This window comes from Bactrocera oleae, chromosome 4 (genome assembly GCF_042242935.1).
Source record: "Bactrocera oleae isolate idBacOlea1 chromosome 4, idBacOlea1, whole genome shotgun sequence".
Taxonomy (NCBI): domain Eukaryota; kingdom Metazoa; phylum Arthropoda; class Insecta; order Diptera; family Tephritidae; genus Bactrocera; species Bactrocera oleae.
In genome coordinates this window covers 58,035,090-58,048,623 of record NC_091538.1, presented here as the reverse complement: position 1 = coordinate 58,048,623, position 13,534 = coordinate 58,035,090, and the positions used below count along the sequence as shown (strand labels likewise).

General features: G+C 29.9%; 1 protein-coding gene across 3 annotated transcripts in view; it reads right to left on the bottom strand.

Annotated features, from left to right (window-relative positions):
- Positions 1 to 2,700: 2,700 nt before the first annotated feature.
- babo (TGF-beta receptor type-1 babo) overlaps positions 2,701 to 13,534 on the bottom strand; it is a 32,195-nt gene continuing 21,361 nt past the window's right edge. For all 3 annotated transcript variants that reach the window (XM_070108813.1, XM_014236033.3, XM_014236034.3), the window contains exons 5-8: positions 9,636 to 9,863; positions 9,327 to 9,560; positions 8,473 to 8,996; positions 2,701 to 8,416 (exon numbers count right to left, since the gene is read on the bottom strand). In XM_070108813.1, coding sequence (XP_069964914.1) covers positions 8,234 to 8,416; positions 8,473 to 8,996; positions 9,327 to 9,560; positions 9,636 to 9,863 — 1,169 coding nt within the window. In that variant the 3' untranslated portion in view covers positions 2,701 to 8,233. The remainder of the gene's footprint in view (positions 8,417 to 8,472; positions 8,997 to 9,326; positions 9,561 to 9,635; positions 9,864 to 13,534) is intronic.

Here is a 13,534-nt window from a genome sequence, read left to right as displayed (position 1 = left end):
GTTGTTTTATTGTTGACAAACACATTAAAAAAAAAACAAGAAAAAACGTTAACTAAGGTTATACTGTAGCTTTAATACCCTTCACAGCAGCGTTTCTTATAGGATAAAAGGGTATAAAAGGATTTTTATCGTGATTTTGATCGGTCAGTTTGTATGGCAGCTATATGCTAAAGTAGTCTGATATCGGCGGTTCCGACAAATGAGCAGCTTGTTGGAGAGAAAGGAATGTTAGGAAATGCTGCTTCGGTGAAAACCCCGTTAAACAACCGATGGTCGTAAAACCAATTGAGACATTTATTATTATCATCTAGTTTAAGGGGTTATATCCACATGTGAATTTCAAAAAAGCATTTTTTTTAAATATATATATATCGAGTGCAAGTTTACTTGAGAACATTCTACGAAAATTAGAAGTTGATCCGTTAAATGGTTTGGTTTTGGAGGTATGAGCGTATTTGTAAGATTTTTTTTAAAATAATTCAATCGGCCCCAAATATTTTAAACGGTGTTTTCTCAAAACGATGTTTGCGACCTTCTAAAATATATTTGTGAGGTAATGATCCCAGAATAACTCTTTGTGCAAAAACCTGGAAATTGCATAGTGTGATAGAAGAATAATGCGAAAAATAAGTTTGTATGGTATCTACTAAAGTAACATGGCCCCAATTCTGCAAAAAATGCTTAATTTTTGCTTAAAGTTTTAACCCGTCATCTAAAGTAGACGATGTTTTGACAACACCATCCACAGTGATCCATGAAGGAGTCATTCGATTTTTATAAGCGGTTCGTTCCTAGCTAACTGCATCCAGTTTGATTCAAATTTGCTTGATCGCAAGGTTGCAGACTTCGGCTTTATAACATTTTGGGGTGAGTATGTGCTGGCCGTTTAACAACGTCATCTTATATTTCCCCTTCAGTTCTGTGGACGAGAAATTTTAAAATTTTGTAAAGACTCTAATACGCAGATTCTATGAACTGAAAACTTGCTGCCAAAAAAATAACAATGTAGCAGATCTACAGGGGGGGTGAGGATTTCTGAACGTCAATTATTTTTAAGATGGAATAATATTTGGATACAGTTGTATTTTCTAAGCCAGATCCGAGACTGGATGTGTGTTTTTTATTTATTGATGACCATTTACTTGCTTGTTCAGTATACCTGAAACATATTGGCTGTTAGTCACTATACCATTGGTTAACGGCTTTAACAGAGGATAGGTTATATACAGAAAGAAAACGAGAAAGATCTGAACATGGGAGAACATATTTAAAATTTTTAATTGGTTGTCAATGAAACGTTGGATCACTTCATTGCATTTTATAACCAACCCGTTTGTAGGATAGCAAAAATTTATTGTTTTGAAGAATTTAAAAAAATGCAGGAAAAACAATGGAACGCTTATCGGTGTAATTATAAATGTATTTCCAAAACAATAGTGACAGAAATTACGACAATACGAAAATCGATAAAAATTGTTAGATTTGAAAATCCTTTTTTATGTTCGTGTGAAGTTTGAACTCCAATATGTCCATTGGTGTGTATTTATCAGCTATTTATTTACGACGTGCCTGGCGATTTTTGCCATGGAAAATAATTTAAGGAGTTTGCATGCAATTCTGTGTTTCCAATAAAATTACGAAATCATTGAAAACGGTGCAGAAATGTTTTAGAGAGTCTATTTTTATCACAAACACAAGTATTTGAGTGGCACAAAGCAATCAGTGAAGATTGTGAAGTCATCAAAAACTTGCCTCATGTGCGTTATCCAACCACCGCTGTTAATGACGATAACATCGAAAAAGCTAAAGAAACAGTGCTTGAAAATCGTCGTGTCGGCATTAGAGAGATAGCAGAGCATATCAATTTTAGACTCGTACCTCGTAAAAGACCTGATTCTTTTGTATAGACGAAGTTTAATAAAGCCGTAAAGAGATGCTTGACAACGTAGCTGAGGATCCTACATTCATCAAACAAATCATTAGTGATGACGGGACGTCGGTTTATGAATGTGACGTCGAAACTCTCCAACACTCTATTGAACTGCGCTCCTAGAATGAACCGAAAATAAAAAAAAAGTCGCTGAAGGCACCATCTCAGCCGGGGCTTATGAAAAAAGGACAGAAAATTAGATTAAGCGTTGGTTTGGCTCATGCGCCTATCGTGAAGACGACAATAAAGATTTGTATTAAAGTACGTGAAAAATACGAATTTGATCAGGTTTGATCATTTTGTATGTGATCAATTTAAATAAAGGTTTGGAAAGTTAAGAAAAGAAAAACAAACAGCAGGGCCTCCCACTTTCCCACAAAGTTTCTAACTTTTAGTCCACGGAGTTAAATCAATTTTTTTTTAAATATAAATTTAGGATTTAGTATATAAGTTAATTTTAATAAATATTTTTTTAACGAAATTTAACAATTCAATTCATCATAAAAGCCGAAAAAACATTCGATTTATGAAAAATATAAAAATATACATATGTAATTAATTTAGTGAATTTCTCAACGCATTTTGCAACACCCAAACAATCGCATCAGCTACTCGCATATTTATAACACTTGTCTTTCAAGTCAAGCTTCTCATATCGCAAATATACTTACCCATAAATGTATATATACATCGTATAGAACTTATAATTGCAACAAATACGCAGATGGGCACCGCTGTGGTTCGCAATTTTATATTTAAACTAACAAAAGTAATTTTTATTTTATTTATTTTTTTTTATTTAAAGTGCCAGTAAAAACGCCACTTAACACTAACATTAGACTCTTTTTTATTATAATTTTCGTATATGTTTCATTTGCATACAATTCTTTTAGTTTTCCATATTTAGCGCACATAATTTATGTTATTATCAATTTATAATAGTTTTTCAATGCATGGGCAACGGTACTTTACAGCGTACATTTTTCGTTTTGGTTTTTGCTGTGCAAATATGACCCACCATTTTGTTTTTAACGGAAATAATTGGTTATTTTATATTTAGCTTTTACATTTGTAGTATTTACATTACAAAAAATTTATGTCTGTAATTTAATTAATTTATAATTTATATAATATATATATATATGTATTTTTCTTTATCAATATAGTAGAAATATTAAAAAATTACTTATATTATGTGATCAATAAAAATGCAGTTTAGCAGTTTGAGTTCTAACAACCATATTATTTCACGTTACTTTTTAATAGAACTTTTAATAAAACAGAGAATTTACAAAAAAAAAAAAAATTGGAAAGTTGAAAATTACAAAACAATAGTTGAAAATTAAAAAAGAAATTGAAAATAAGCGTGTTTTTTAATATTAGTTGTTAAAAAATTTAATTTTTATCTTTTGATTTCATAAGTTTATGTTTTTACTTTACTTCTTTCTTAAATTTCCAATTTATTCACAATATTTCTTAATACAGTGCAGCAATTACATACATATACATACATAAATATTAACAATAAAAACAGTTTAATGAACTTTGCGCAGTTAAATATCAATATTTAAGAAAAGAATATACATATGTTTAAAAAGTTATAAATATTTGCTTAAAGAAAAAATCAACAAAAAATATTATTATTAGGTGTTTTGATAATATTCCTTAACAAAAGAGAAAACATATTTTAACAAAATTAATGCTTATTAGCAATTTTTTGAATGTTAAGAACACATAGACACACTTTATTGTTGTTATTAAGAAAGTAATAATTATTAGAAATATTATTTTCATTATTATTATTAGTTTCATTATAATTATTATTTTCATTATAATTATTATTTTCATTATAATAACTAATTTCATTGTTATTAATTTTTTTATTATTATTTATTTCATTAGTTTTTTTATTTATTTATCGGAAATATTAGTTTTGTTATTATTTATTTTATTATTATTATTTTTTATTATTATTTTTTATTTTATTATTATTTTTTTTATTATTATTTCATTGTTATTATTTATTTTTTTGTTTTGTATATATTTGTTAGTATTTTTTACATTTGTATTATTATTTTTTATTTTTATTATTATTATTTGTTTTAATTTACCAGAAATTGTGTTACATTTACAGCGTTGTGTCGTTTTTAGAAAACATACAAATTTTATAAAACAAAATACATTACAAAAACACTAAGTGCATACACATACATGCAGTAATTATAGGTTAACAACAAACTCACAGATAAGCGCAAAAAGGCAGACTTAAATACATAACTACATAATATAATTAATTAAACTTACATATGTAATTTTTTATACAAACACTATTTACAGTTAGTTATTCATTAATAGCAATGATACTTAAATTAATAGCTTAAACATAAGTAAATGATAAGGAATTAAATTTAGGAATACAAATTAATAACAACATACTTAAATTTAACAGGATGTTGATTTTTACACAATAAAATAGTTTTATTCTTCAATTCAAATGATTTTCTTTACTTATTTTTGCTCGTTCTAAGCTACTTTGTCCAAAAGAGTTGATTTGCATTTTAGGATAGGATACAAATTTTTAATTGTTAGCACATCTAAATGTAATAGGAGCATAAGTTCTTAGCACAATTTTTATAATTAATTAAATTTTCGTTAATTTGTAGCCCGAAAAAGTATTAACAATAATCGTTAAGCCCTAAATAAATATACTCACTCATGACTTTTTTTATTTATTTTTTCAAAGTTTATGTAAGGAATTTAATACCAAACGCGTTATGGCAAACTTGTGCACAAATTTTAGCAGCTTACAAAGTTATTTAAATTCTTCAATTATGTAATTAAATTAAAAAAATTACAACGGTTAGAAATTTGAGTTTAAAAAAATAAGCGTGACGCTTTGAAATCAATTTTTTTTTTGTATTACATAATTCAACACAAAGGGGAATAAAATGAATTGTTTATTCTGTTAGCATCTTTTTGCTACAATCTTGCAATGTATTCGATATTTTTGTGTGAGTGTTACAATTTTCCTCGTACTTTAGTTAGCATCATAACTTGATTATTTACCAAAACTTCAAACATAATTTATTTAATAGATATGTCAGCCATTTTGTTAAGTCAAGTAAACAAATATAATATTAATAGTTGTTGCCTTTTTCGTACAACAAAGTTTATATAAGTTGAAGAAGCCAAAAATAGTTGTTAGTTAATCACTTCTTTGAAAATAGGAGAAAACTTGTATAACTCATGTTATTACAACAAAAATGTGTCAAATGGATTGAAATTACTATTTTAAATTTTTTTCTATTGAAAAAGACGGATTTTTAAACTGTTTTTCTAACTGTGGTTGCTTTTCAAAAAAGTCAGTGTGTATTTTAGAAGAAAAAAAGGAAGTTATATTTGACTATTGTTTTTGTTATAGGAAAATATATTATTTCTTAAATTGTTTAGGGACACGTTGATGCTACCGAGATTATAATGGGAACCCTGCTACTTTTGTAGACTTCAATGTTATTGGAACGAAGGAAATGTTCTAATTAAAAGTGGTTCAGTGAAGCAAAAAAATATAAAGAATTTAAAGAACCTTAAAAAATATTACAAAAAAACACTTAATTATAAATTATAAAAAAAAAAAATCTAAAAAAATTAATAAAAAATATAAGTATATTAAAAAATCTAAAGAAAAAAACAATTAAAAAAATAAAATTAATTCAAAGTTTACGGTATCTATGAAATATTTTAATTAAAGGTGGTTCATTTAAAAAAAAAATAAAATAAAGTAAAAAAATTAAATAAAAAAAAAATTAAATAAAAAAAAATTAAATAAATTCAAAAATAAAATAAAAAAAATTAAGTAAATTCAAAAACAAAAACTAAAAAGAATTCAATTAAAAATCTAAAAGAAAAATCAAATATCTACAAAAATTTAATTAAAAAATTTAAAAAAAGTTAATAAAATAAAAACAATTATATATTCTACATACAACAAATTGACAGCCTAATATTGTCTCGATAGGAAAACATTCCAATTCATTGAAAAATAATTAAAAAAAAAAAAAAACATTAAAGGACTCTGCACTTATATAAACTCTTTTGATTAAAATTTCGTTGGTCAACCACTACACACAATTTGGAAAATTATTTTTTGCGCATAAGTAACGGTATATTTACATTGAAAATAAAATATACAAACTTATAACGATATATTTGTGTATTTAGTGAAAAAGAAACAAAAACGAAATATTGATAATAGCATTTACTTGTTTTTTGCAAACGTAAGGAAAAAGCAAGAAATGCCAATTTAGCGGTGTTTAATTTTTTTCGTGTAGGTGGTTCTGCTGCAAGTTTTCGCACACATCAACAAAGCACATATCGAGTCAACAAGTGATATTTTTTATATTATTTACATACATTACGACTGGCAATTCCTGAGTTCTTTTGGTTTTCATTATTTAAAAAGTGTCTTTATATAGTAGTTTTTACATTATGCATGTTTGGTTCCTTTTGTTTTTGCTTTTTTTTTTGTTTTTAAACTTTACTTTTTTTGTCTTAATATTATTTTCTAAAAATGGCAAAATCTTAATGCGAGTACGAAATGAGTTGAGTAGAGAAGTAGGAAAGAAAGAACTAAAAAGGAAAACAACTTTTTTGTAAAAGTTTAAATAAAATATAATATTATTATCAATATTATTACATTGTATTTAGCTCCAAAAATTGCTCTAAAAAGGTTACTAATTAACGGTATGGCGATTTTCACTGTAACTGTTGCTATGTATCAGTCTTTAGTCAGAGTCTTTTTTTGTTTGTTTGTTTGTTTGTGTGTATAGTTGTTGCTAGATGTGTTCGCTGTCTAAATGTTAATTTGCTGCAACTGCCGTTATGAGCACTTACATACATACATATGTATACATGCTTTAGTTATGCTTACAAATGCAAATGAGCTTATTTAAATTGCTTAATTGATGGCAGTTCTGTATGCTTTTCAATTAGTGGAGACGCTCGTAAGAGTTTGTTGATGTTTTAATTTTTTTGGAATAAATTTCTTAAAAGATAAACAAATATGAACTTTTTGTAGTATTATTAAAAAAAAAAAAATATTGGAAAGTGTTACCTTATGACATACAAATATGTATGTATTCATAATTACAGTAAATTTTTATTATTCTGTTAAAATTGCTGTACTCAAATTTGTTTGAAAACTATTGTTAAATGTTTAACACATTTAAAATATAATAATAATAATAAATAAATAAAATATTTTTAATATTCCAGCTTTTTTTCGAAACTCTTATAAATTACCGGCATTCTCAACTACAAGCATTTTCGCTCTCTCCTTACGTTTACACAATATTTGCTTAGTTACCGCTTTTAAGCGACCTTAAAACTTCCGAAATGTAAACGAATTCGTTTCAGCATTCAAAAATTATTCAAAAAATTTTTAATTATCAAAAAAAAATTTTAATTACCAAAAAAATTTCAATTATCAAAAAAAAATGTTTTTAATTATGCGTAAGCTTGTAATTCTAAATTAGCAGCTGCCATAGGAAAATCTCAGGACTGTGTACATTTCCAAAATATTTACAGCTATTTCTTTATCAGCACACATACATTCACAACGTTTCCTCAGACTTCACTTTTTTCTCCTTTCTCTAACTAACTTATTATTCACACACATGCATGCACAGGCAGCCACACACACACATAAACACATATTTCATAACTTAATTCAAAATAATTTTAAATATTATCAATAATTTTGTGTTTTTACCAAGCTGCTGCTCTCAATTAGTTTCAAACATTTGTTGCTGTGGCCTGCGCTCCTCACTCGCTTTCTTATGTCTAGTACACATTTTACATTACATTACGTTACGTAAGTTCGCATTTACACATGTTATTACAAATTATAGTTTAAAATTACAAATACAACTTTTAGTGCTTTAATAGAATGCTCTGCATCAATTATAACAGCTTTATAAATTTCTCTGTTTACCATATCTCTTTTCTTGTGTTTTTTGTTGTTGTTTTTTTTCGTTTTTTTTTTTTTTTTTTGTTGTTATTTATTAGGTATTTTAAGGTATGCTCTTCTCTTTAGGTAATTTTTCCATTACTTTTCCGCACATTGAGTATTTTCTCAACAAACTTGGCAGAAAAGTAAACAGAAAAGGGAGGTAGAGAAGGTGAATTTTGCGCACAGCACCACACTAAAATATATGTGATGCTTGGCTACAGCCTTCCCCATCATTTAAATAGTACAATTTATATCCGTTAGTTTCACGCCAAAATGGCTGCACACTACAACTACAATCAGTTCTTCACTTTATCCTCGACCGTTATATTGGCCAGAGTCTTTTTTATACGCAACGCCGTAAGACGCGCCACCGGATTAGGATACCAGCACTCTTTCATCACTTTCGCCATGCCGTGCAGCACATCGGAGGCATGCCAACGATTCGGTATGTTCGGACGCATTTTATCAATGCAAACCACCTAGAAATGAATTTATACAAAAATCAGTTATTGCTGTATAAACACACGGTACTCACCTTCTTCATCTCCTCAATACTAGGATCAGGTTGTACAACATCAAAATATGGCAATTGATATTCATCGTATATCATGCCGATGTTGCAACGACGCGCAATCTCCCACAATATCAAACCGAAAGCATACACATCGGCACGCTTATACGAATCGAAATGCTGTGCATTCATGCTTTCGTCCAGCACTTCGGGTGCCATATAACGTTTGGTGCCCACACGATGTGTGGAGGGTATATCGACGGAATCATTCTTTTCTACATGACGCACAGCCAAGCCGAGATCGCCTATCGCACAGCTGAGATTGGATTTGACAAGAATATTTTTCGATTTGAGGTCACGATGTGCTATTGCTGGCTTGCCACGTGTACCCACAATATCCATATGTAAATGTGCCAGTCCGGTGGCGATGGAGAGCGCCATATTGAGCATAGTTTTCGTATCCACTGTATGCGTGGTGAGGTAATCGAATAATGAACCGTTTTCATGGTAGTCAGTGACCAACCAAAGTTGGGTCCAAGTGCCATTATCTGAGGGTGCACAATAATAAGAATGACGGAGTGAATATACAGACATACATACGTCAGGACTAGAGTGCCATTAGAATGCATGGAAATGTGTTTAGAAAAAGCATGAACATGTGTTTGGCAAACGCATGAAAATTTGTTTGGAAAACGCAAGAAAATGTGTTTGTAAAATGCACGAAATTTTTTTTGTAAAACGCACGAAAATGTGTTTGGAAAACGTTTGAGGAATTTGGAAAAGGGAAAGCAAGTTAAAGTGTTGATTGTTAGCATGGCGGATGCATTTAGCGAAATTTACCGATTTCACCAAAATACAGACGCAACAATACTTCTTACCCTTGTTATCGGCAGCTATGAAACCTAAAATATTCTCGTGACGCAACATCACAGTCTGATAAATTTCAGCTTCCCTAAACCAAGAGCACTCCTCGCGACTGGAGAAGATCTTTACGGCAACATTTTCGCCACGCCAGCGACCACGCCAAACTTCACCGAAGCGACCCTTACCAATAACATGGCAGAGTTGTATTTGGCGTGCAATGGAGCGTTGCACCAATAGCGGCAAACCGGCTGCATGTTGCAAGTAAGTAGATAAAAACAATTAATGCTCATATTTTTTTTATCACATATATCTCATTTACTCACCCGATCCGGAACCCGATGTTGTCATCTCGATTATGTCCTGTATAGTGTTGCCATTCAGAATGGGATCGCATACAGAATCGTCTGGCGGGAAGGTGCGTCCATTCATATGGCGTTTGCGCCGCTGCCAGAAGCATAGCGACAAAAGTACCGATACACAGATGAAGAGCGTGGCGCCAAAAATGATCACGACCAAAACCCAGGCGTTTAGCGGCTCTTCAGGCAAGAATTCTGTATAAATCGCATACGTATAGCGATGAAAGAATAAATTCGTGAATACACAAAGTTTTATAAATGTGTGTGTGTGTGTGTGTGACACTTTTCAAAGCACCGTTTTAAGTTAAGAAATTTTAGACACATTATTTTCGAAAGTGTTAAAGAGCCATGCAAAGCGATAAATGTAAGATGCTTAGCTTTTCTCGATAAATTTATTTATGTACACAGATAGGTATATACAAGCTTGTTAGGTGAGTGTAGGAATATTAGACAAATAGATAATTTGCATGCGGTTGGGTGCACGTGAGTATTTACATATTTATACTATACATAGAACGAGTACGATTTATATATACATTATGCGATTAAACAAAGAGTGCATTCGTGCAAAAATCATTATATAACACCAGTTTTAACCTTTTGAATTCATAAATACTAACCTTGCTTAAATAAATACTAATTTACATACCATTGCATACCTTGAGGAGCAGCAAAACTTGATCTTTCTAAATAGATGACTAATATCAATTAAAGCTGTGCGGTTAGCATTAATACGTTTGCCAAAAAAACTAAAAAGCGAATTTTTAAAATACCAAAATAAAAATGTAAAAAGGCAGAAGAAAGCGTACGTTGCTTATAAGCTGAAGTTCTGAAATCCCTTATAATTTTATTCAACAAAAAAAAAATTCAGCAACATTAAAAACTCCACCGATCATTGGTTCTTCCCTGGCAGCAAAACATATCGAGCATATTGCAGCAACATCTCAAAGACATTTTCGACAAAAACAAAAATACAGCTGTCAACTACCAAACTGGTAAAATGGATATCTCTGATAAGCTCGAAAATATAAAGTATTTCATGAACAATAAGGCCTCTCGATGAAGAATTAAACTAATTAAGTTAAGAAAACTTAGGAAAAACTATGTTAAGGGCACACCCAGTGTGAAGATATTTATCATATTCCGATAGTTTATACCTTTAAAAATAACATACTAAAATTACAAATCGATATCTCAAATAGTTTTTGAGTTACAGCCATTTAAGGGGTTACATCGGTTTCACGACTTAAAAAACAAAACAAAAATTTATTGTCTTATTTAACTCTATAACGTCTCTAGAATATTGTCCTAAATTCTCAAGTTGATCCCAGTAATAGTTTTGGAGGTACAGCATTGAAAAGTTGCTCGCTCGAGGTCAGGTATATAGTCACTTAAAACTATAAAAGCGTTTTTCTCGAAAATGTGTTTTCAAAGTCGGTTGTCAAGATCTCGCGAACTAATCAACCGATCTTAATGAAATTTTACACAGGTCTTCAAGATATCCTTTACAAGGGCTTGAATTCAATTACAATTAACTTCTTTCAAATACAGTTTTTTTTTTAAACGTCTGTCAAAAATAAAATTTTCACTTTATTTGTTTTTTCTCCGCACAATACCTAGCTTATGCTCTTAATTAAAACACGTATTTTTTTCTTTGTACTTTTGATAATCCTGTAAGAAAGTCTGCTGTTAACGTGGAAGCACCTTTTTTCCGAGGGACTACCGGAAATAAAATTTCACAAAGCCTTTATCAAATATGTATCTTCAAAATAATAAAAAGTTTGAATAAAATACATATTTCATTTTTTATATGAAAAAAAAAATTATTGAAAATAGGGCGATTTTTGCTCGACGAAACCCATGCAACCCCTTAAAGGGTAGCCACCCAGTTCAATTAGCTCCATCAGTTTATCTTTAAACACGTTTTTCTCGAAACAGCATTTTTCGAATTTGCTGAAGTGATAACTCAAAGACAAATGATCTGATTATCATGAAATTTTTTCTGTCTGTTCTCTATATAATTCTACATACAATGACCTATCGGTTTTTTGATCTTACCAAAAATCGAATTTTGGCAGGCCAAAAACGACCAAGCTTGGGGTAAATAATATAATATAAAATATTGTAAATATTTTATTTGTGCGGAGAATATCATCTAGTTTAACGAGATTTTTTTTTTTATTTTTAGGTTTCATCCACGGATTATTATTTTATTATAATTTTATTTTTTTTCAAAAATTTCACTGTGTGTTCTTGAAACATGTATATGAATATACCCTGAACATTTCAAAACACTCGACAGAAGGTTTTTTTGTTTCAATTCTCAAAAATCGGCGTTTTTTAGGACTAGCACACTATGTGCACCACTTAAATGAAAATAGAAAGTCTGTAAGATGAGTAAACATGTTTTTGGAATCATCATTCATTTTAGCCTTGGTAAATGATATTTATATTTCCTCGTTAGAGTTATTCTACCTGTACTTTTAAACAGATTTTCGTGTCACAAACCATATGCATAAATTAGATAATTTAAAGAAGATGGCGAAGAGAGAACTTGCAAAAAATATTATAAATTTTTAGATTATAAACACATTTTCTTAAATGTATTCAAAATGCTATTTTCATTATTTATTTTATTTCGGCAAATAGTCTGGAGATAAGAGCGTATTTGTAAGATTTTTCTAACTTAATGTAATCGGCTCCAAAAATGTTTAAGGCGCTTTTCTTGAAACGCTGTTTTCAGAGGCTAGACCGGTCGACTTAAAATTTTCACACGACCTTCTTAGATATATATATTTATCAGGTAATAATCGAAGGAATAACATTTTTGATAACAATTTTTTTTTTTGAAAAGTCGCCAATTTATTAAAAATCAAAATTTTTACTACAGCTTCGATCATTGCCCGTATTCAACTACAATAATAATACAATTTTTCGGTTTTTGAATTTCCAGACAACTTTTTTCGAAGGTTCTTCTGTAGATCCGCTACGAAAGGAAATCCAAAATTTTTCAAAAATAATCGCCAATTAGTAAAATACTTTGCACTCTGTGAACGTACATTATTTTTACTAATTTATTAAATACAATAAAATGTCCAATCAAACAAAATTTTCCAAAAAAAAAATTAATTATTCTCAACTTGCAAGTGGCTATAACAACTTTAGAGGTTACAGCTTGTTTTTCACTAGATTATAAGTAGATTCGATATGGGGTTTCGAAAAAGCAACAATTATTTTTACAGCAAGGAGTATGTAATTCTACACATAGATTCAATCGTTAGCTGAGGGCACATGCAATCTAGCCAGGGTTATACTTGGAATGGTAAGAAATAGTGAGAATTTACCATAGATAAAGGACTATAGAGGATATTTCGGTAGCTTTTCGTGTTTAAAAGGTTATAAAGTGACAAACAAGAGAGCATTTGTAAAGAGGTTTCTCAAAAGTTTGAAGCTTGTAAAATCATTGTATTGTTGTTCTTTCAACAAATCAACAAACCTAAACTTAGACGCTAAAAGTTTCAACAGACGAAGAATAACTTTCGCTATTTTCTCTATTTGATTGTTAATCCGAATTGCGGCCTTAACTTAATTATCAGTTGGCAGGAATTTGGTTACCTGCTGTCATTGCCCTTAAAATGTTGTTCGAGTGAAGCATTTAACGCTAGTAGCTTACGTCAATGGTTTGAGTGATGGTAGTTAAATCGTCGTCAACAAAAATGGCATAGATGAAAATTCCACAATCCAGCAAATCATCGCAGGCTGTGAATCTGCATGAATCACATGAGGAATGCGCAAAACAAAAATTGAGAAAATGCTGAAATCTGCTAGCTGAATAATAGGATGACATTTTGATTGAACGTACAATG